The sequence below is a fragment of the Lissotriton vulgaris genome, chromosome 2_1 (genome assembly GCF_964263255.1).
Source record: "Lissotriton vulgaris chromosome 2_1, aLisVul1.2, whole genome shotgun sequence".
Taxonomy (NCBI): domain Eukaryota; kingdom Metazoa; phylum Chordata; class Amphibia; order Caudata; family Salamandridae; genus Lissotriton; species Lissotriton vulgaris.
The window spans coordinates 1858091309-1858113371 of record NC_141687.1 but is presented as its reverse complement, the minus strand read 5'-3'; the positions used below and the strand labels follow the sequence as shown (position 1 = coordinate 1858113371).

Sequence of the window (22063 nt, the reverse complement as noted above, 5' to 3'; positions counted from 1 at the left end):
GTTGTAGGGTGATGTAGGCCAAAATGTGGCGGGCGTGCCCTTCAGCCTTCCGTCTTCTGGGCCCCTGTATACTCGCGCTACCTCCTGCGTGAAGTTGGGCAGCTAGATAGTAAAGCTCGTAGTCCGGCACCGTAAGTCCCCCCTCGTCTTTCGGGCGAGTAAGCGTTGCCAGCGCCACCCTGCATCGTCCAGCTCCCCAGACAAACGCTGTTATCTGGGACTTGAGCTGCCGGAAGAAGGAGCTAGGTATCCATACTGGGAGCGTGCGGAAGTAGTACAACAGTCGCGGTAGGGCAACCATTTTCAATAAGGATATCCTGCCGGCGACAGAGAGCGGCAGCGTGGCCCAGAAGGACATGCAGCCCCTCAGTCCTCGCACGCAGCTCCCTAAATTACCCTCGAGCAGGTCCGCTGCCGTGTGATAAATGTGGACCCCCAGGTATTTAATGCAGGTGGGTTCCCAGGCCAGCGATGGCCGGTGGCACGGCCGAGCAGTGCCCTCTCGCAGTGGAAACAGGCTCGTCTTGGTCCAGTTAACGCTCAACCCCGATAGCGCTCCAAACCGCTCTAGCAGTGCCTCTGCACCCTCTAACTCCGCGACCTCGTTGTTCAGGAAGAGCAGCAAGTCGTCGGCGTATAGTGAGATGAATTGCTGCCCATCCCTGGCTCGCACCCCAGCGAAGTGCCGTCCCGTTCGGGCTTCAGCCGCTAGGGGCTCAATGGCTAGCGCAAACAAAAGTGGGGACAGGGCGCAACCCTGTCGGGTGCCCCTTTCCACTAGATATCGGTGGGATACCGTCGTCCCGACTCTTACTCTTGCCACTGCCTCCGCGTAAAGAACCCGCGTCCACTGAATGTAGCCGCGCCTAGACCGAAACGGTCCATAACCGTGTATAGATAGTCCCACTCTAGACTGTCAAATGCTTTTTCGATGTCGACAGAAAGGACCCACGCGGTCCCGTCCTCTTCACCCAGATCATCCATGAGGCGGAGAAGTCGCCTAATGTTAATCGTGGTGTTGCGGGCCGGTAAGAACCCGTTCTGGTCTTCGTGTATTAGTCCCGACATGTGTGGCAAGAGCCTCGCCGCCAGAATGGAGCTCAAGATTTTATAGTTGGTGGTGAGCATAGAGAGCGGCCGGTAAGACGCGGGGCTGCTGCCTTCCCTGCCCGGTTTTAGGAGCGGCACTACAATTGCTTCACGCATAGACTGAGGTAGGCGGCCAGCTTTCCTGGCCTCCTTGTAAACTATTTGGAGCCGCGGCGCTAAAATATCCAAATATTTACTGTAGAATTCGATGGGCAGCCCGTCTATCCCCGGCGATTTATTGCGAGCCATTTTCTTCACTGCCCTTCTGATCTCACCCAGTTCAATGTCCAACCCCAGCTCCTTCGCCTGCTCCTCCACTAGCTGCGGCAGGGTTAAGCCGTCCAAAAAGGCCTCGGCCGCTCCCCCCCTGGTCACCTGGGGCACTTTTATATAGGCCCTCATAATACTTCTGGAAACCATCTACTATCTCTGATTGAGTGTACCGCATGAGGCCAGCCTCATCCTGTATATGTAGTATGGGAGAGCAGCGTTTAGTGGGGTTCGAGAGCCAGGCTAGTAGGGTGCCTGATTTATCTCAGTCTACGTGGGATCGCAGCATGTACCGTCTATAGTCAAAAGCGCGAAGCCTCTCCTCCTCGGCTGCTACCTCCTCCCTAGCCGAGCCGACCGCCTCCTGGAGATCCGGACAGCCGGGCCGCCTCCTCTCTGCCTCCCTAAGTCTGGCATCCGCCCTATCCAGATCGTCCAACAACACCTTCCTCGTGCCTACGTACTTCGTAATACAGAGGCCCCTCATCACTACTTTAAAGGCATCCTATTCCGTAGCCCTAGTGTCCACCGACCCCTCATTCTCCGCGAAGTACTGGGACATCCCCTCCTCCAGGGCCGCACCAAGTAGGGGGTCCTCCAGAGTTTCTGGTCTAAGTTTCCAGGTCGGCACCCTGGGCGCCTCAGCCACCCAGGCCAGCCGAACAAAGAGTGGGTTGTGGTCCGGGATCGTTCTCGATAGGTACTCCGTCTCAGTAACGGCCGGCAGTACACTCCGAGAACACAGCACCGCATCCAATCAGACATGCAGGTCGTGGAGCCCAGAGAAAAAGGAGAAATCCCGGTCAGTCGGGTGCTGCGCTCTCCACACATCCGTCAGTTCCCAACTCTCCTGCCACTCCCGTCTACCCTTAGACAGTCGGTGTACCGGGGAGTCCTGCAGTGGGGGGTGGGATCGATCCAGGGCAGTGTCCGCTATGGAGTTAAAGTCCCCTCCCAGTAGGATCGGGCCCGCTAGGGAGTGTGCCAGTGTCCCCGATAGTTTCGCAAAGAAAGCCAGTTGGTCGATGTTCGGGGCATATATACTAGCCAGCACAATGTCTCTGCCCCTAAGCTTCCCCTCCACCACTACATACCTCCCCTCCTGGTCTATCAGCTGACGTGTGAGTTGGAATGGTGTGTCTGCCCTGATCCAAAGCAATACTCCCCTAGCATAGGCTGAATAACAGGTGTGAAAGAGCTGGCCCCTCCACCTCCTCTGCAGCGCTGCTCCCTCCTGCTTCGTGAGATGCGTTTCCTGTAATAGTGCAATATGTACCCCCCTCCGCAATAAAAAGGGATGCACTTTGTGTCTGCGTGCATAGTGTGTAGCCCCCTCACGTTCCAGGTTATGCAGTTCAAAACGTTCACATTAGCCATTGTCCCATTGATCAGATCGATGTCTTCCCTCCAGTGCCAGCCCCTCGTCGGCGGTGGTTCCCCCCCCAAACAAACCAAGACCTCCCAACTGCCCATCCCCCCAGCGTACCCAGGGTCAATGGTGGTAAAGAGATCAAACAAACCCCAACTGTGTTACCCCCCTCTCCCCCCAGAACAGGCCCCAATACCAAGACATCAGCTCCCATCCAAACTCCTGCATCTGATTGACCCAGGTTGCTGCTACACGGCCGTAGCCGTGGGTGCCTTAAGGGCCTATGGAGCGCGGCCTTGACCAGAAGGGAGCTGCGCCGCCCTCCCCCCCTGCCCCTTCCCCAATCCCCCATGAATGGATCTGGCTGCGAGCCCAGCGACCTTCCCCAGCCCTCACGTCTGCTGGGTCATGAGCCCCCGTCCAGTGCCCCAATCGTTTCCCCTCGCCTGCAGTGTGCAAATCAGACATTCAGGATCTCCTCCGACGTCTGTGGCGTCACCAATGGGCCCTTGGCATGATGGATGCCAGAGAGGTCCGATTCCGACATGCGTGTCCGTGCCTTGTTTGGAGCCAAGGCCCCCAGCCCGCGCCAGCTTCTCCACCTCCAGCAACGCGGCCTTCCGTTCAGCTTCGTTTTGGGAGGCCGTCGGCTTGCGCGACCCCGGCTTCCGTTTCTGCAGCCTCTTCGATTTCCGTAGGCCTGCTGACGAGCGCTCCCGTTCCTTTTCCCTTTCCTCTTGGCCCTTGGCTCCATCTGTCCCTGCCTTGTATGTTTTCCACCAGTCCCAAGCGTCCGCTGCCGCACTGAAAAAGAGCGTCTTGTCGTCCACCACTATCCGGAGCCTGGCCAGGAAGAGCAAGGAGTAGGATATGCCCTCGGTGCGCAATTCCCTTTTAATCGTCAGGAAGGAGGCACGTTGCTTTTGCGTTTCAAAGGTGAAATCAGGAAAGAGCGTGACCTTACTGTTCGCAATCTGAAATGGGCCAGCGTCCCGGGCTTTTTGCAAGAGCAGGTCTCTGTCCTTGTAATGTAGTAGCTTGGCTATGATCGGTATGGGCGGCAGCCCCGGCTTATGAGGTCCAGACGGGACCCTATGGGCTCGCTCCAATGTGAAGAATGGCGACAACCCCTCCGGTGCTACTACTGTCCTCAGCCAATTATCAAGATAGTTACAACAAGGGGTGGTGAGGGACAGAGTCTCTGAATTAAACAGAATACTCTCACCCAGTCAAGAGATCAGGGCTAGATCCAACACCGTTTTTTAGCTCACTGCACCATCCCAGTTTCAGAACCTGGCTGTATGCAAATTAGTCTGTTCCTGTCCCAGTGCATGATGGGAACAGGGCAAACCAAACTACAAAAGCCAATTCTTACACTGGGAAGGAAACAAGCTACCGGGGACCGGTTTCTGGCATTTCAGCCGTCTTCGGCCCGGCTTGCTTGAATCCTGATGGTGCAATGAGCAAGGGACTCACATCTGAGTATACCCTTCCACGCTTAGGGTGGACAAAAATATTTACAACAAGGGGTGGTGAGGGACAGAGTCTCTGAATTAAACAGAATACTCTCACCCAGTCAAGAGATCAGGGCTAGATCCAACACCGTTTTTTAGCTCACTGCACCATCCCAGTTTCAGAACCTGGCTGTATGCAAATTAGTCTGTTCCTGTCCCAGTGCATGATGGGAACAGGGCAAACCAAACTACAAAAGCCAATTCTTACACTGGGAAGGAAACAAGCTACCGGGGACCGGTTTCTGGCATTTCAGCCGTCTTCGGCCCGGCTTGCTTGAATCCTGATGGTGCAATGAGCAAGGGACTCACATCTGAGTATACCCTTCCACGCTTAGGGTGGACAAAAATATTTACAACAAGGGGTGGTGAGGGACAGAGTCTCTGAATTAAACAGAATACTCTCACCCAGTCAAGAGATCAGGGCTAGATCCAACACCGTTTTTTAGCTCACTGCACCATCCCAGTTTCAGAACCTGGCTGTATGCAAATTAGTCTGTTCCTGTCCCAGTGCATGATGGGAACAGGGCAAACCAAACTACAAAAGCCAATTCTTACACTGGGAAGGAAACAAGCTACCGGGGACCGGTTTCTGGCATTTCAGCCGTCTTCGGCCCGGCTTGCTTGAATCCTGATGGTGCAATGAGCAAGGGACTCACATCTGAGTATACCCTTCCACGCTTAGGGTGGACAAAAATATTTACAACAAGGGGTGGTGAGGGACAGAGTCTCTGAATTAAACAGAATACTCTCACCCAGTCAAGAGATCAGGGCTAGATCCAACACCGTTTTTTAGCTCACTGCACCATCCCAGTTTCAGAACCTGGCTGTATGCAAATTAGTCTGTTCCTGTCCCAGTGCATGATGGGAACAGGGCAAACCAAACTACAAAAGCCAATTCTTACACTGGGAAGGAAACAAGCTACCGGGGACCGGTTTCTGGCATTTCAGCCGTCTTCGGCCCGGCTTGCTTGAATCCTGATGGTGCAATGAGCAAGGGACTCACATCTGAGTATACCCTTCCACGCTTAGGGTGGACAAAAATATTTACAACAAGGGGTGGTGAGGGACAGAGTCTCTGAATTAAACAGAATACTCTCACCCAGTCAAGAGATCAGGGCTAGATCCAACACCGTTTTTTAGCTCACTGCACCATCCCAGTTTCAGAACCTGGCTGTATGCAAATTAGTCTGTTCCTGTCCCAGTGCATGATGGGAACAGGGCAAACCAAACTACAAAAGCCAATTCTTACACTGGGAAGGAAACAAGCTACCGGGGACCGGTTTCTGGCATTTCAGCCGTCTTCGGCCCGGCTTGCTTGAATCCTGATGGTGCAATGAGCAAGGGACTCACATCTGAGTATACCCTTCCACGCTTAGGGTGGACAAAAATATTTACAACAAGGGGTGGTGAGGGACAGAGTCTCTGAATTAAACAGAATACTCTCACCCAGTCAAGAGATCAGGGCTAGATCCAACACCGTTTTTTAGCTCACTGCACCATCCCAGTTTCAGAACCTGGCTGTATGCAAATTAGTCTGTTCCTGTCCCAGTGCATGATGGGAACAGGGCAAACCAAACTACAAAAGCCAATTCTTACACTGGGAAGGAAACAAGCTACCGGGGACCGGTTTCTGGCATTTCAGCCGTCTTCGGCCCGGCTTGCTTGAATCCTGATGGTGCAATGAGCAAGGGACTCACATCTGAGTATACCCTTCCACGCTTAGGGTGGACAAAAATATTTACAACAAGGGGTGGTGAGGGACAGAGTCTCTGAATTAAACAGAATACTCTCACCCAGTCAAGAGATCAGGGCTAGATCCAACAACGTTTTTTAGCTCACTGCACCATCCCAGTTTCAGAACCTGGCTGTATGCAAATTAGTCTGTTCCTGTCCCAGTGCATGATGGGAACAGGGCAAACCAAACTACAAAAGCCAATTCTTACACTGGGAAGGAAACAAGCTACCGGGGACCGGTTTCTGGCATTTCAGCCGTCTTCGGCCCGGCTTGCTTGAATCCTGATGGTGCAATGAGCAAGGGACTCACATCTGAGTATACCCTTCCACGCTTAGGGTGGACAAAAATATTTACAACAAGGGGTGGTGAGGGACAGAGTCTCTGAATTAAACAGAATACTCTCACCCAGTCAAGAGATCAGGGCTAGATCCAACACCGTTTTTTGGCTCACTGCACCATCCCAGTTTCAGAACCTGGCTGTATGCAAATTAGTCTGTTCCTGTCCCAGTGCATGATGGGAACAGGGCAAACCAAACTACAAAAGCCAATTCTTACACTGGGAAGGAAACAAGCTACCGGGGACCGGTTTCTGGCATTTCAGCCGTCTTCGGCCCGGCTTGCTTGAATCCTGATGGTGCAATGAGCAAGGGACTCACATCTGAGTATACCCTTCCACGCTTAGGGTGGACAAAAATATTTACAACAAGGGGTGGTGAGGGACAGAGTCTCTGAATTAAACAGAATACTCTCACCCAGTCAAGAGATCAGGGCTAGATCCAACACCGTTTTTTAGCTCACTGCACCATCCCAGTTTCAGAACCTGGCTGTATGCAAATTAGTCTGTTCCTGTCCCAGTGCATGATGGGAACAGGGCAAACCAAACTACAAAAGCCAATTCTTACACTGGGAAGGAAACAAGCTACCGGGGACCGGTTTCTGGCATTTCAGCCGTCTTCGGCCCGGCTTGCTTGAATCCTGATGGTGCAATGAGCAAGGGACTCACATCTGAGTATACCCTTCCACGCTTAGGGTGGACAAAAATATTTACAACAAGGGGTGGTGAGGGACAGAGTCTCTGAATTAAACAGAATACTCTCACCCAGTCAAGAGATCAGGGCTAGATCCAACACCGTTTTTTAGCTCACTGCACCATCCCAGTTTCAGAACCTGGCTGTATGCAAATTAGTCTGTTCCTGTCCCAGTGCATGATGGGAACAGGGCAAACCAAACTACAAAAGCCAATTCTTACACTGGGAAGGAAACGAGCTACCGGGGACCGGTTTCTGGCATTTCAGCCGTCTTCGGCCCGGCTTGCTTGAATCCTGATGGTGCAATGAGCAAGGGACTCACATCTGAGTATACCCTTCCACGCTTAGGGTGGACAAAAATATTTGCAACAAGGGGTGGTGAGGGACAGAGTCTCTGAATTAAACAGAATACTCTCACCCAGTCAAGAGATCAGGGCTAGATCCAACACTGTTTTTTAGCTCACTGCACCATCCCAGTTTCAGAACCTGGCTGTATGCAAATTAGTCTGTTCCTGTCCCAGTGCATGATGGGAACAGGGCAAACCAAACTACAAAAGCCAATTCTTACACTGGGAAGGAAACAAGCTACCGGGGACCGGTTTCTGGCATTTCAGCCGTCTTCGGCCCGGCTTGCTTGAATCCTGATGGTGCAATGAGCAAGGGACTCACATCTGAGTATACCCTTCCACGCTTAGGGTGGACAAAAATATTTACAACAAGGGGTGGTGAGGGACAGAGTCTCTGAATTAAACAGAATACTCTCACCCAGTCAAGAGATCAGGGCTAGATCCAACACCGTTTTTTAGCTCACTGCACCATCCCAGTTTCAGAACCTGGCTGTATGCAAATTAGTCTGTTCCTGTCCCAGTGCATGATGGGAACAGGGCAAACCAAACTACAAAAGCCAATTCTTACACTGGGAAGGAAACAAGCTACCGGGGACCGGTTTCTGGCATTTCAGCCGTCTTCGGCCCGGCTTGCTTGAATCCTGATGGTGCAATGAGCAAGGGACTCACATCTGAGTATACCCTTCCACGCTTAGGGTGGACAAAAATATAGGCCACCATATCCTTCACCCCTTCAGTCTCCGGTACGCCTACTATCCGGACATTGCTGCGCCAGCTCCTATTTTCCGCATCTTCTGCTCGCTTCTCCAGGGCTTGAATGCGGTCTAGGGCGTCCGTAAGTTTGCTCTCCAACACTTTCTGAGCGGGCGCCAGGTCTTTTAGCGTGGTCTCATTGTCCTTGACCCTGTCCTTCAGCTTGTCGTGGTCCTCCCGGAGCAGGCCTAGCCCCGACGCCACTTGTGCAATGTCGTTGTGCAGCGTGTCACGCGTGGCCGTTATGGCCTCCAAGATGCGGTCCTGCAGCCGCTGCAGGTCCGTGGGCTCAGTAGGGTCACCCTCCGCTGCATCCGAGGTCGCCGCCCCCTCCACCTTGGCTCTCGGCTTCCCCATTATGTTCAGGGCCCTGTCTCAGGCGTCTGTTCAGTGCCTGGTGCCCCTCCTGGGCTTCCGCTGTCCCTCAGGCCCTCAATCGGTGATGCAGTCCTGTTGCGCGGCTGCCGCTGCCCCTCCTGCGCTCGTTGCTGTGGCCTCTGGGGTGGATATCGGGAGTCTCGACCGGCCCTCTCCGTCACGTGCCTTCGGGGGCCACTCTCTGCTCACCCCTCTCCGCCATGCTCACAATGCGTGCCTCTACGCCCCAGGGAGCCGCCACCAGGCAAATTCGGGGCTCTTCCGCCGCTCTTTGGCAGGCCACCGCGGCCTCCTTGGGCTTGACCGCCCGGTCCCCCGAGCGGCTCTTGTCCTCTTCGGTGGGTCGCTGCCCGCGGGGGGGGCGTCTGCCCCTCCTGTTCGATTTCCTCCCCCACCCTGGCCTGCTGCGCGGTCCCCTCCTCTCACCTCCTTTCTCGCCTGGGTCTCAGGACAGATTCCGGTGCTCCTGGTTCGGTTCACGTCCCCTTTCTCCCGCTAATAGAGGCGCATCCGGGCGGCCGTCTCCTCCAGCGCGGCCGCCTGCGTCACAGCAACGGCCGGTACCTCCCGCTATGGCAGCGGCAGCCACCAAGTTCACCGGGTCCTCCGGTCTCAGGGAAGTCTATCGCCGAATGCCTCGTGGCCGGCGGCCGTGCCCGATCACAAAGCCGCGTTGCAGTGGGCGGCCAGGCCAGTATCAGCGCCCTCAGCTCCTCATCGCGGCCGCCATCTTGAGCGCCTCCTTCCTCCGGCCACTCCGGTGTTCGGCGGCCGCACTAGGTGAAACAGCCCCCGCAGCGGCTCCCTCCACGCCCCGCAAGTCACCGCAATATGCTCCTTCAGCGCCGGGGTTCACGTGGGCTCTCTGCCGTCTTTATCAGGATGAACGAGGGGAATAGTCACGGAGCTCTGGGCTCACGCCTCCATCACCCTCGGCGTCCAAGCCACGCCCGTGCATTAAAAAATGTTGACCATCAATGGACATGAACAAGTACACTAGCTGACTTTCAGATATTATTATACGTTCAATTGTACTGCAAATCGACTTTTAAAACACTAGTGAGGTTAATTGCATATAATGTAAACAGTGCGATACATTTTTTAATCAAGTGTCTCAGCTATCACATAATCATCACATTGCCCCCTTTAACCCCATATCTCAGCCGCCGCTGCCTTAAGGTTCATAGGTCAATAATAAAAAAATACACACAACTTTATATTTTGTGGGTTTTCTGGTCATTGTGTTGTGTACTGGAATTGATTGAGAGTGTTCTTGTTCAAAAGTAGTTAGCACTTTAAGTTTATCCTGGCTTTGTGTGACTTTTTTTTTGTACCCTAACAGAGGAGTTACCACCTGACCACCCTCTACATCCATTTAGGCAGTATTACCAGCAGGCAGAGCACACTCTTCCATCGCTCATTCAGATCAGGTAGGTTTCTGTTGGTCATTGGAGTTTGCTTTGATTAAATGAATACTTAACTAGTGGGTTGTGATCTGTGTATATCAGATCATGTTTGCATTCTAATGTTAGCAAAGCTACACATATATATACTAGGGAAGTCACTGTAGTGTTATTGATATTTTACTACGTTCTATGCAGTGGTTTCTGGTTTAGAAAAATGTATTGTGCATGTTCTAATCATTCTATATTGCTTTGTATGGTTTGGTTGGAGGATTCCGCCCTGCGTAGATGAGGCTTGAAGATACCAGTCATTTAGTTTTACATACTGCTTTGCTTGAGTTTTTTAAAACACAATACATTCAACATTAAAAAGAATGAGAAAGGTTTTCATCATATCATCTACTCTAGCTATTTGTCGATTATATTTTCTCTCGGATATTAGTGTCATGTTTTGACTAGTATTAATGCAAGCTTTACAGTTTTGCTCAAAACCACGCATAGATTTTTTGCCATCTCACATTTGTTTCCTGTGTAGAACGTACAGAGATCTATTTTACCAAGTTTGCTCTCTGATAGCTATGCTTCTTTGTGTTTTATGGTGGTTAGTTCCCAAATAAATGTTTAACATCCTCACATGGACATTATTACTGTGCTCTTCTTTCGAAAAAAGAGTCTGTGTGCTTCTGTGTTGCTTTATCCATGTATGTCTCCTCGGTTCATGCCAGCATGATAGCCGATGCGTTATGAAGTGTTTGGAGCATTGCCTCCCACTCAACCTCAGTAAGTTTCTTTTCTTTCCTTACTGCTCATTTGTCATTCTTCCTCTGCTGACCATTCCAACATGTATTTGACCCCCCTTCTGGCATTTTTTTGCGGTCGCAGGCAGTCTCTCCCTTTAGCTATTCACCTATTTACCAGTACTCATGCCCAATGAGGCAAATTTCCTTTGCATCTTATTTTTTCTCTCTTGGGCAATGAATCTAAAAGGCGTTGTTTACCCTTTAGTTCTGGGAGTCCTACGTGTTATGTCACAAACCATTTGACACCTTAGTCCAAAACCTGCACCATGAGGTAATCGCCATATCATAAACCGGACGTCTGCCAGCACTTCACTGCATTGCAGGCAGTTGGACCCAGGCTGAAGAAGACAACATTTACTAGCAGAATCTTCCTAGTAGTGGGTACCACTTTAGAAGAATTGGAAGGTGCAGCATGCATGAGAAATCCTCCAAGAGTGTGCAAGAGTTTGGTGTGTGAGCTCCAGGGAATGCATCAGGTCATCACAAGTTGGAGCGGTGATGCTGCCGCGAGGATCGCAATGCTTTTGCTCAGTGAAAAAAGGGGCGTAGCAGACCTTGCACGCCGTCTAAGTACTGGTTTATAACTCACTGTTCCACTCCTGATTGCAACGGACATCGTCATCGTTTGTTTCTTGGTTATCTATTTTCTACTTATTTAACTAATCTGTAAAGCGCTCAAGTTTGCTCTACATAAAACTTTATAAATAAATAAATTGGTGTTGGGTGGAGCACAGCCACAGAGTGTGTCATTGGCAATCAAGGACTGCTCGGCTCATCTAAGTATTTGCTACAGTGTGTGGTGAAGCTAGGAGACCACTAGTCATAAGATTGCCTGGACAAATGGAGAAAGGGTTCACAACTATGATACAACTGCACTTCTGTGTCCTGTTGCATTTATAAATAAATAAATAAATTCAAAGTTGAGCTCATTAGGCATTTGCAATCATAATATGTCCGTACAGAGTATTGTATTGTAATTGCATTTATATAGCGCTTACTACCCCTGACGAGGCGTCGAAGTGCTTTTTCGGCGAGTAGCACGCTACTCCGGGACCCATAGAGGATTAGTGTTGAATTAGTATAGTAAAACATGCAAGTACATTTTAAGTGGTAGATAGGTTAGTCAGTTATTTGGATTTGGAATGATAGCAGAAGGTTTGTATTTATATAGCGCTTGTTGACGTCATTTCAGTGGTGGATATTAGTTAGTTACTTGGAGTGAGAAGGATAGCGGAGGGATAAAAGGGGAAGAAAGATTTGCAGTCATATAGCACTTGTGGGTGTTAAATCGCTTTTCTGGCGAGTAGCACGCCATTCCGGAACCCATAAAGGATTACTGTTGAAAATTAGTATAGTAAAAAAAATATGAAGTAATTTGAGTAGTGGATATGTTATTCAGTTATTTGGGTAGTATATTAGTATAGTTTAATATGGAATTTGAGAAGTGAACATGTTAAGTTTTGATTGAAAAGGATAGTGGAGGGATAAGAGTGAAAGATTTTTTTTTTTTTTAGGTCTTAGCAGTAGGAGGAGGCTTTTGGATGAGTAAAAAGGAGTTTTGGGTATTGCTAAATGAGAAAAAGGGCAGCATTTCTGGCCCTAGTCCTGACCAGTCTCGAACAGGCTCAAACAGGCAAATGCCCTTGTCCTCTCCGCCCTTAACAGGACAGACAGGCTCAATCCACACTTTGGACTTCTGCAGGTAAAGGCTTCACTAACTCGAAATCTAACAATGCTGTTTGAATAAAACTTTACTCCCCCTGCTGGCCAGAAAATGTAGTGCACAGGCCCCAGTAAATACAGTTTAAACAGCTCATAGAAGCACCCTCTGATGTAGAATATCCCTGTTGCTAGGGGGAGGAGGAGGGAGGCAGGGGGGGCTGGCCTCACTGGCTTGTGAACACAAAATGGTGGCTGGGGTGCACTGTTTTAACACACAGGTCTTAGCACAGAGCAAAGGAGAAATTCCTTTAGCTTATGTTTCCTGTTCCCTCCAGTGTCCTTAAGCAGGAATATTGCATGTCCCCAAGCACTTTCTTACTAATTGAGTGAGCTGGGGTATGCACATTGTATCATGGCCATTTAGTCAGAGACAGGAGGTACCTAGGAAGAGGGTAGATGCCAGGTAAACTTGTGGATCATAATGTAGCATCCTTGTGTGTTGGTAGCCATATGGTTTATGCTGCATATTCCACCATAATACACTGGTTGAATAGTTGTTTCTGAGACTAATAAATATCTGTAAGAGAAGTTATTAATTAGGAACTTGACATTGGAAAGGGCTATAGACATTGCAAGCCAACTAGAAGATATTCTTTACGGCCTATAGAGAAGAGTTCTCTGTAGGCCATAAAGAATATAAGAGTTAACAGGGTCAAACAAGAGGACTTTTTTTTCTTTCATGGCCGTAAGTTCTTTATTGCATCAGTTAAAAACGCACATTATGTGTTACCAAGGTATATCTTACAAGTTTCAAGAGACTGTACAAACAAATTATTTCTCGTATCAACCAACTGTGTATTAGTAAATCTAAAAAAAAGATCACACACCACTCTTGTACTCAGAAGTTACACCATCAAAAAATTCCAGGATTCTCATCAGTCTTGTTTTGAGACATCACAAGTCTTCTTAAAACGTTTGTTTTTTTAATTGAACATTTTTAATGGGAACATGTTAGTACAAACAGTTCAACAGTAACATCGAGAGACAATGAAATATTGATCTACAAGTGTGCAGGGTAACCAGCAATAGGCTGCATCATCAAACCCCACACCAGACAATAATTCTAAAAAAGAAAGATTCGTACAGAGGCATGTTAGCTCACATGTTAGCTCACAGCATCAGTCATGATCCATAGAAGTACGGGTTCCTCCACACGCGCATCAGTCAAGCGTACCAGTGTATGTATAGGACTATTAGCGTGAGTTTATTGATGTGAGGTGGCATCTGTCAAGCCATGGAGGTAAGTAACTAGCGGTCACCAAATGTCATGCGGCCTACTCTGTCGGCATAAGATTCCATCATTCTGTCAGTTGTGTCTGACAATATGCAGCGTCTGCGAGCCAGTATTTGGGCATTAGCCCCGGTTTCCGCCTCCAGTGTATTGCCACTATATGCTTGGCAAAACCAGTAGCATCGCCACCAGGCACCGGCAGTCATCAGGGATTTCTTTAACGTACCCAAGTAGGCAGAGAAGTGGATTAGGTGTGATGGTAGTTGAGGTAATTTCGCTGATAGTCTCGCAAACCTCCAGCCAGTAGGAAGTCACTTTAGGACAAGACCAGGCCAAGTGCTGAAAGTAGCATCAAGCGCCGAGCAGCGTGTGCAGCCTGTGTCCGCAGTAAGGCCCATTTTGTGCAGTGCCAAAGGGGTACGTTAAAGTCTGAAGAAATTTGAAGTTAATCTGCCTCAACCTATAATTGGGGGAGAGTCTTTCTGTCTGGTTGCAGCAGTATTGCCATTGCTCAAGTGTGGGGCAGTCAAGCAAGTCCACCCACCACGCGCTGCGCGCACCTTAACCCCTTGCGTGCTCATGACGGAACCGTTCCGTCACAAGCACAGCCCACCCGAGGCTCGTGACGGAGCGGTTCCGTCACGAGCCCGGGAGCGCCGCGTGGCCACCCTCCCCCTTAGCACTGCGGCGGAATAGCCGCCGCAACTAAGGGGTTAAGTATTAATAGATGCAGCTGCCATAGATAGTGAATATAATCTTGTAACAAGTTTTTGATGCGAGTTAGTTGTCTGTATGTATTCTAGCGCAGCGTTGTTGAGGGGTGGGGCCGGAAATGTGCTGTTCACTTTTTTGCATGTTGCGCATATCTGTTGGTACAGCAGGCTATCTAGAAATGTTGGTGTTGATGTGCCGGTGTGTTCAGGGGGGAGAAGGAAGTGGCCTTCTGGACATAGGTCCGCATTTATGCAAATTTCTAGTGCCTTCACGCAACGCGCCTTCCTTTATTTTGTAATGCAGGGAAGGCAAGATTCTCGGCGAGTTGCATGGATGGGGCCTATATGATGTCTGAACCCATGTGTTTACGGAGACCCACCCATGCCCATCGCAGGCATTCAACTGTATTGATTTCTTTTCTGGGGTTTTTCAAGGGCAGAAACAGCGCCGTGCTGAGCGGCCAGGGTGAGGTCAGATCAGCCTCTACCGCCGTGTGCAGCTGGAATGGTGTTGGGCGAAGCCAGAAGTATGCCTGAGCGCAGTAGGCGTATAGTTTTAGATTTGGGCTCCAAGTCTGCCACGTGCGAAAAGGAGCATCGGGATATCACAAGCAATTTGCGACTGGCGTCCCGCTTAAGCCAGAGAGATTGTTTGATCTCAACCTATTGAAAAATTGCATCGTGAGAAGGAGCGGTATGTTTCAAAACATATAAAGAAATTTTGGTAAAATTTACATTTTGGCAATTGTGATGCAGCCTGACAAGGAAAGCGGAAGTTTATTCCAGGTTGGAATTTTAGCTTCTAGCCATTCCATAGTTCGCAGACCAGAGTTCATCTGTATTTTTACTGAGCAAAATGCCCAAGAATTGAATCTGCTCGTTGCCCATTTAAGCAGGATCTCGTGTAGCAAGGTTGTGTTTCATCCATTTTTTTTTAAAATCGGTTTATTAGTTTTCCACCACAAACAAACAACACGGTGACCAAGTACATCAATACATGTATCTTCTACAGTGCATAAATAAAAGAATCCAGAGTCCATGCAGCAACAGCAATAACAGCTCTGCTCAGGATATATAAGGACTAAACATCAGGCAAGAACCAAGCAGTCGCAGTCAGTCCCAGAAATTCAACTGCATTGCAGACATTCCTGTATCACATGGCTACATAGTACTAAATCAACCTATCCCCCTCCCAACAGCCCACCCACAACCCACCCGCTCTCACCGGCTTGTCATACTCTTCAGCATATCAGGTCACAAATATCCATGGGAACAATACTAATAAATCAGGGCTATCCGCACCAATAGGGCTAAGCTAAGGGAGGACAGACCTACTCACATCCATTTATAGTCATTGACACATTCAGTCACTCAGATCCACTCCCAACTTGTTCGCCTGAATCCGACCCCAAGTCCGCATCCTCATTCCTGAGATCCGCAACCAGTCCCTCCCACGGCCGCGCTGCTTCCAGTGCCTTATCATTATGGGACCTTTGGGCCTGCCGCAGGCGAACCACACTCTCACTCTCTGCCCATGTGAGTAACGCTGCTTTCCACCTGGCAAATCTAGGGCCCTCGGTTGCCTTCCAATGGATCGAGAGCTACCTCTTAGCCAGCAACAATCCCAGACCTAGAAATTTACTAGTGACTTTCGTTTTACTAGTGTGGGGGAACCAATGCAATATGCAGGTACCCTTGTCCGGGTGAATCTGCCGCTCCGTAATATCACACAATAGCGCCACTACATCCTCCCAATATGGGCCTAATTGCGGACAAGCCCACAACATATGCTCCAAGTCTGCACTTACTAACATACAACGGGGGCACTGTGCTGTATTCACATGAAAGTACTGGTTAATCTTCGCCGGGGTGAGGTATGCCCTATGCAGTATGAAGTAGTGAACCAATTGGAATCTGGCATTTCTTGTGCTCTTCCAAGCTCTTTTAACGAACTGCGGCCAGACCGTATCCGGTATATCCTTACCAATGTCCGCCACCCATTGTTCCCGTATTTTCCGCAGTGGCAGTAAGCCCTCTCCAAGCATCCGCCGGTATAAGAAGGTAACAGCTTTATAAGTACCCGCCGCCATCACCACGTATTGGCATGCGGAGCTCACCGCCGGCTCGGACAGGCCCCATCCCCAATATTTTTGAATGGCGGCCACCAGAGCCGTATGGAGTAAATAGTGGCCCCGTGGAAGGCCGAACCTCCCCTGCAGCACATCATAGGGCATCAGGGCGCTGTCCTCGTTCAGGTCTCCCCCCTACCTGCAGGCCCAGCAACTCCCACACCGCCAGCGCTTACCACTCCCCCCCGTGCGGGAGAGCAGTACACATACCTAGCGGTATTTCCGGAGCATATGGCTGCTGCATCCCAACTCTACGGTGGTACCATCGCCAACAAAGCCGCAAAGTACGCTCCTCAACAAACAAGGATCTCATAATTAGTCTTTGCTGGAGAATCACAAACGACAATACGTGCTGGGGGTTATCCGGCTCAACATCCCGCTCAGGCCCCCGGAATTCCAGCGCCACCGCCCGGGTGAGACCCTGGAACTGCGCCGTTAGATAATGCAACTCAAATTCAGGCACTGCAAGGCCCCCCTCTGCCCTCGGGCGCACTAACGTATTAAGCGCCACTCTCCTCCTCCCGTGTCCCCAGATGAAACCACCAACCATAGAACAGATTTGTCGAAAATAAACCGCAGGAACCCACACCGACCGGGTGCGGAACTAATAGAGCAATTGGGGCAACGCCACCATTTTCAAAAGAGCTACACGACCCGCCACCGAGAGAGGCAAGGTTCCCCAAAACTGCATGCTACTCTTAAGTCCTAAATTCTTATGTGGCTGACGAATGTATAATGCGATGTCTTCAGCATACATAGAGGTAACCAAAGCACAGGCGGAGAACCCAATACTGCGGTGAGTGTGATGTTGCCGTAGCCTAGCAGCAAGGGGCTCCATGGCAATGGTGAAATGCAGTGGTGAAAGTGGGCATCCCTGCTTTGTTTCTCTGGTGATCATAATGGGTTTGGTGATCTGTCCGTTGAGTTTTATGCACGCAGTAGGGGTTGTGTATAGCAGTCTAATGTTCCGGATAAAGCCCAAACTGAGGCCGAGGCAGGCCAGAAGAGAGAACAGAAAGGGCCACTCAAGGGAGTCAAACCCCTTAGTGGCGTCAAGCAGCGCCGCTATTGCGGGAAGGGTGGTAATAATTTTATGCATTACTGAGAAAATAGTTCTGAGGTGGCACGGCCTGGGATAAAGCCAGATTGGCCTGGGCGTATTATTAGCGGCATGAGGGGAAGTGATCGATTTGCCAATACTTTGGCCAGTATTTTAGTGTCCATGTTAATGAGTGAGAGAGGGCGATAGGAGTCTCAAGATGTTGGCGGCTTATCTGGTTTCAGTATTAGGGTGATGAGTGCCTCGTGTAGCCACGGGGGAAGGCGTCCGCCTTCAATGGATTTGTTATAAATTTGCACTAAATGTGGTATTAAAATTGGGGCGTGTTCTTTGTAAAATGCTGGGGTAAGGCCATCCGTGCCGGGTGCCTTGTCCGCTGGGAGTCCCGTAATCACTTGGGTGATTTCATCATTTGTGAATGGAGCGTCAAGATATTCGCGTTGAGCTGGACTGAGCCAAAGGAGCTTCATTGAGTCGAAGTATTGTTGTAGGGAGTCTCGGTCCTGCTCAGATCCTGCGGTGTAGAGTTGTTTGTTGTTTGCTGTGATTGTTTTTATGATGTCATCTGGCGTGGTAATTCTATTGCCTGAGTTGGTGCATAGCTCTGTCAGATATGTGGAAGCATGGGGTTGCCGCAGCAGATTAGCCACGGTTTTGCCTGGGTGCTCGCCTTCACCGTATCTGCAAGCAGACGTCTTGCTGCCAAGGCAGCTAATCTTGCGTTTGGCTTCTGAGTGGTACTCAGTGATTTTAACCCTAATAGCAGCCAGTGTGTCTGGATTGGGGTTAGAGCAGTAAGCTTGCTCTAAGGCTTGGAGGTCAGTCCTAAGGCATCTCAGAGTGTCCCGTATGGCCCAGAGGACTCTGACCTGTTTAGCGATGCATACCCCTTTAATTACCACTTAAAATCATTCCCAGAGAGTTAAGGGATAAAATCGACCGAACCGGTATTGAGATCAAAGAAGTCAGTGATGGCGCTGCGAAATTCTTCTTTAAATACTGTATCTCGCAAGGCATGAGGAGGTAAGCTCCACGAGAACATGCGCTTATGGGTTTGTGGCAGGTTTAGCGTAAGTCGCACAGGAGTATGGTCAGATTAGGCGCGGTACATATGTTTTACACTGAGGTTGTTCAGCTGGCCACGTCTCTGGTAGTGAGCCATAAATCAATACGCGACCAAGAGCCATGCGTAGTGGAAATACAAGTGCCCTCCGTTTTGGTAGGGTGCATATGCCACCAGAGGTCCACCAGGGCATTTTCCTGCATCAGTGTGTGTAGGGTAGCAGTGGCAAGAGGATGCTGTGTTTATGCACCAGATCTGTCAAGAGAGCTGAACGGTGCTATGTTGAAGTCGCCGCTCCATATGACTGGATATGAACCAAGGGAGGAGAGCTATCTCCAGATGTTCAAGAAAAAGTCTGGGTCGTCCAGATTGGGGCCGTAAATGGCAGCTAGTATATGAGGTTGGGAGTAGTGTGCGCTCGTTAGTATGACATATCTCCCCAAAGTATCAGTGTATATTTGGTCATTGCGTCATTGTTAGCCTTGTTAGATCAGAATAGTGACCCCTTGGCATAGTTTGAGTATGCCGCCGAATATCAATCAATCAATCAATCAGTGACACTTATAAAGCGCGCTACATACCCGTGGGGTCTCAAGGCGCTGGGGGGGGGGGGGAGCCGCTACTGCTCGAACAGCCAGGTCTTCAGCTTCTTCCTGAAGGAGAGGTGGTCTTGGGTCAGGCGCAGGTCGGTCGGGAGGGAGTTCCAGGTCTTGGCGGCCAGGTGGGAGAAGGACCTTCCTCCTGTAGTCGCTCTTCGGATGCGGGGGACGGCGGCGAGGGCGTGGTTGGCTGATCGGAGGTGGCGTTTGGGAGCGTAGAAGTTGACTCGGCTGTTGAGGTAGCTCGGGCCTTGGTCGTGTAGGGCTTTGTGTGCGTGGGTGAGGAGGCGGAAGGTGATTCTTTTGTTGACGGGGAGCCAGTGAAGGTCTCGCAGATGTCCGGAGATGTGGCTGGTTCGTGGGATGTCGAGGATGAGTCTGGCTGAGGCGTTCTGGATCCGCTGGAGTCTCTTCTGGAGCTTGGCGGTGGTCCCGGCGTAGAGGGCGTTGCCGTAGTCCAGTCGGCTGGTGACGAGGGCCTGGGTGACGGTCTTCCTGGTCTCGGTGGGGATCCACCAGAAGATCTTCCGTAGCATGCGTAGGATGTTGAAGCATGCCGAGGAGACGTTGTTGACTTGCCTGGTCATGGAGAGGGAGGAGTCCAGGATGAAGCCCAGGTTGCGTGCATGGTCTGTCGGTTTGGGTGCGGTGCCCAGGGCGGGAGGCCACCAGGAGTCGTCCCAGGCGGAGGGAGAGGAGCCCAGGATGAGGACCTCCGTCTTGTCCGAGTTCAGTTTCAGGCGGCTGGTCGTCATCCACTCGGCTACCTCTTTCATCCCTTCGTGCAGGTTGGCTCTGGCGGCGGCGGGGTCGTTGGTCAGGGAGAGGATCAGCTGGGTGTCGTCGGCGTAGGAGATTATGCTGAGGTTGTGTTTGCGTACGATGGCCGCGAGGGGGCTCATGTAGACGTTGAAGAGGGTGGGGCTCAGAGATGATCCTTGGGGGACGCCGCAGATGACTTCGGTGGCCTCTGACTTGTACGGTGGTAGGCGGACTCTCTGTGTTCTCCCGTCGAGGAAGGAGGTGATCCACTCCAGCGCCTTGTCCTGGATTCCGACGTTGCTGAGGCGCCGTACTAGGGTGCGGTGGCAGACCGTGTCGAATGCCGCGGAGAGGTCTAGGAGGATGAGGGCCGCTGTTTCTCCATTGTCCATCAGGGCTCGGATGTCGTCGGTGGCGGCGATGAGGGCGGTCTCGGTGCTGTGGTTGGCTCGGAAGCCGGACTGTGAGGGGTCGAGGGATCCGTTCGTCTCGAGGAAAGCGGCCATCTGCTTGTTGACGGTCTTCTCGATGACTTTGGCTGGAAACGGGAGGAGCGAGATGGGGCGGTAATTCTTGAGGTCGGTGGGGTCCGCTGTTGGTTTCTTGAGTAGGGCGCTGAGTTCGGCGTGTTTCCAGCTCTCGGGGAAGATGGTGGTGTCGAGGGATGTGTTGATGATGTCTCGCAGGTGGGGTGCGATGACAGCGTCGGCTTTGTTGAAGACGTGGTGAGGGCAGGGGTCGGTCGGTGATCCGGAGTGGATGGAGTTCATCGTGCGGATGGTGTCTTCGGTGCTGATCGGGGTCCAGGCGCGGAGGGTGGTGGTGGGGGGTGGTTGTTCGGTCATGGTGTGCGTTGGTTGGTTGTTGAAGCTGTTGTGTATGTCCGCGATCTTGTTGTGGAAGTATGAAGCCAGGGAGTTGCAGAGGTCTTGCGATGGGGTGATGTCGTTGTTTCCTGCGCTGGGGTTGGAAAGCTCTTTGACGATGTTGAAGAGTTCCTTGCAGTTGTGTGCGTTGTTGTCCAACCGGTCCTTGAATGCTGTTTTCTTGGCGGCGCGGATCAGCTGGTGGTGTTTCCGGGTGGCAAGTTTGAAGGAGGTCCTGTTGTCCGGTGTCGGTTCCCTTCTCCAGACTTTCTCGAGGGCTCGGCAGTTCTTCTTGGAGCTCTTGAGTTCGTCGGTGAACCATGGGGCTTTCTTGCTGCCGGGTCTGCTGGGCGGGGTCCTCAGTGGGGCGAGTTCGTCCGCGCAGTTGCTGATCCACTTCGTGAGGTTGTCGGCGGCCTGGCTGGGGTTCGCTGAGCTGGCAGGAGGGTGCTGGCTCAGGGAGGTGGCGAGCTGGTCTGCTGTGATCTTGTTCCAGCTTCTGCGGGCGGTCTGTTGCTGGTGGTGGTGGGTCGTTGTTTTCTTGAAGGTGAAGTGGACGCAGCTGTGGTCCGTCCATTGAAGCTCTGTGGTGTGGCTGAAGTTGATGTCCTTGCTGGATGAGAAGACAGCGTCGAGTGTGTGTCCGGCGAGGTGGGTGGGGGTGGACACCAGTTGCTTGAGTCCCAGGTTGGTGAGGTTGTCGAGCAGGGTGCTGGTGTTGCGGTCGTTGTTGTTCTCCAGATGGAAGTTGAGGTCTCCCAGGAGGATGTAGTCAGCGGAGGGGAGGGCATGTGGGCTGACGAAGTCGGCGATGTCCTCGCTGAATTGTGTGCGTGGTCCAGGGGGTCGGTAGATCAGGGTGCCTCTGAGGGTGGTGTTCGGGTTGGTGTGGATCTGGAAATGCAGGTGTTCGGCGGTGGTCAGGGAGTTGTCGGTGCTGGTCGTGAGACGGATGGTGCTCCTGTGGATGATGGCGATGCCTCCTCCCATCTGGTTGGCGTTTCGGTCCCTCCGGACGATCTTGTAGCCCTCTGGGATGGCGATGGCGATGTCGGGAGCTGAAGAGGCGTTCATCCAGGTCTCCGTGAGGAAGGCAACGTCTGGAGCTGTGGTGTCGAGGAGGTTCCAGAGTTCGATGGCATGTCTGTGGATGGAGCGGGTGTTGAGCAGGATGCACTTGAGGTGGGTACTGCTGGTGTTCGGCTTGGTGGGTGCTGGTGCGAGGCAGGTCC

The 22063-nt window shown here is 51.3% G+C and overlaps 1 protein-coding gene across 1 annotated transcript in view; it reads left to right on the top strand.

The window, feature by feature from the left end:
* The window catches only part of PDCD7 (programmed cell death 7), a 132914-nt gene that overhangs the window by 94997 nt on the left and 15854 nt on the right, over positions 1-22063 (top strand). Inside the window, exon 4 of the mRNA XM_086958042.1 lies at positions 9826-9913. Within this exon, the coding sequence (XP_086814168.1) occupies positions 9826-9913 (88 nt within the window). The remainder of the gene's footprint in view (positions 1-9825; positions 9914-22063) is intronic.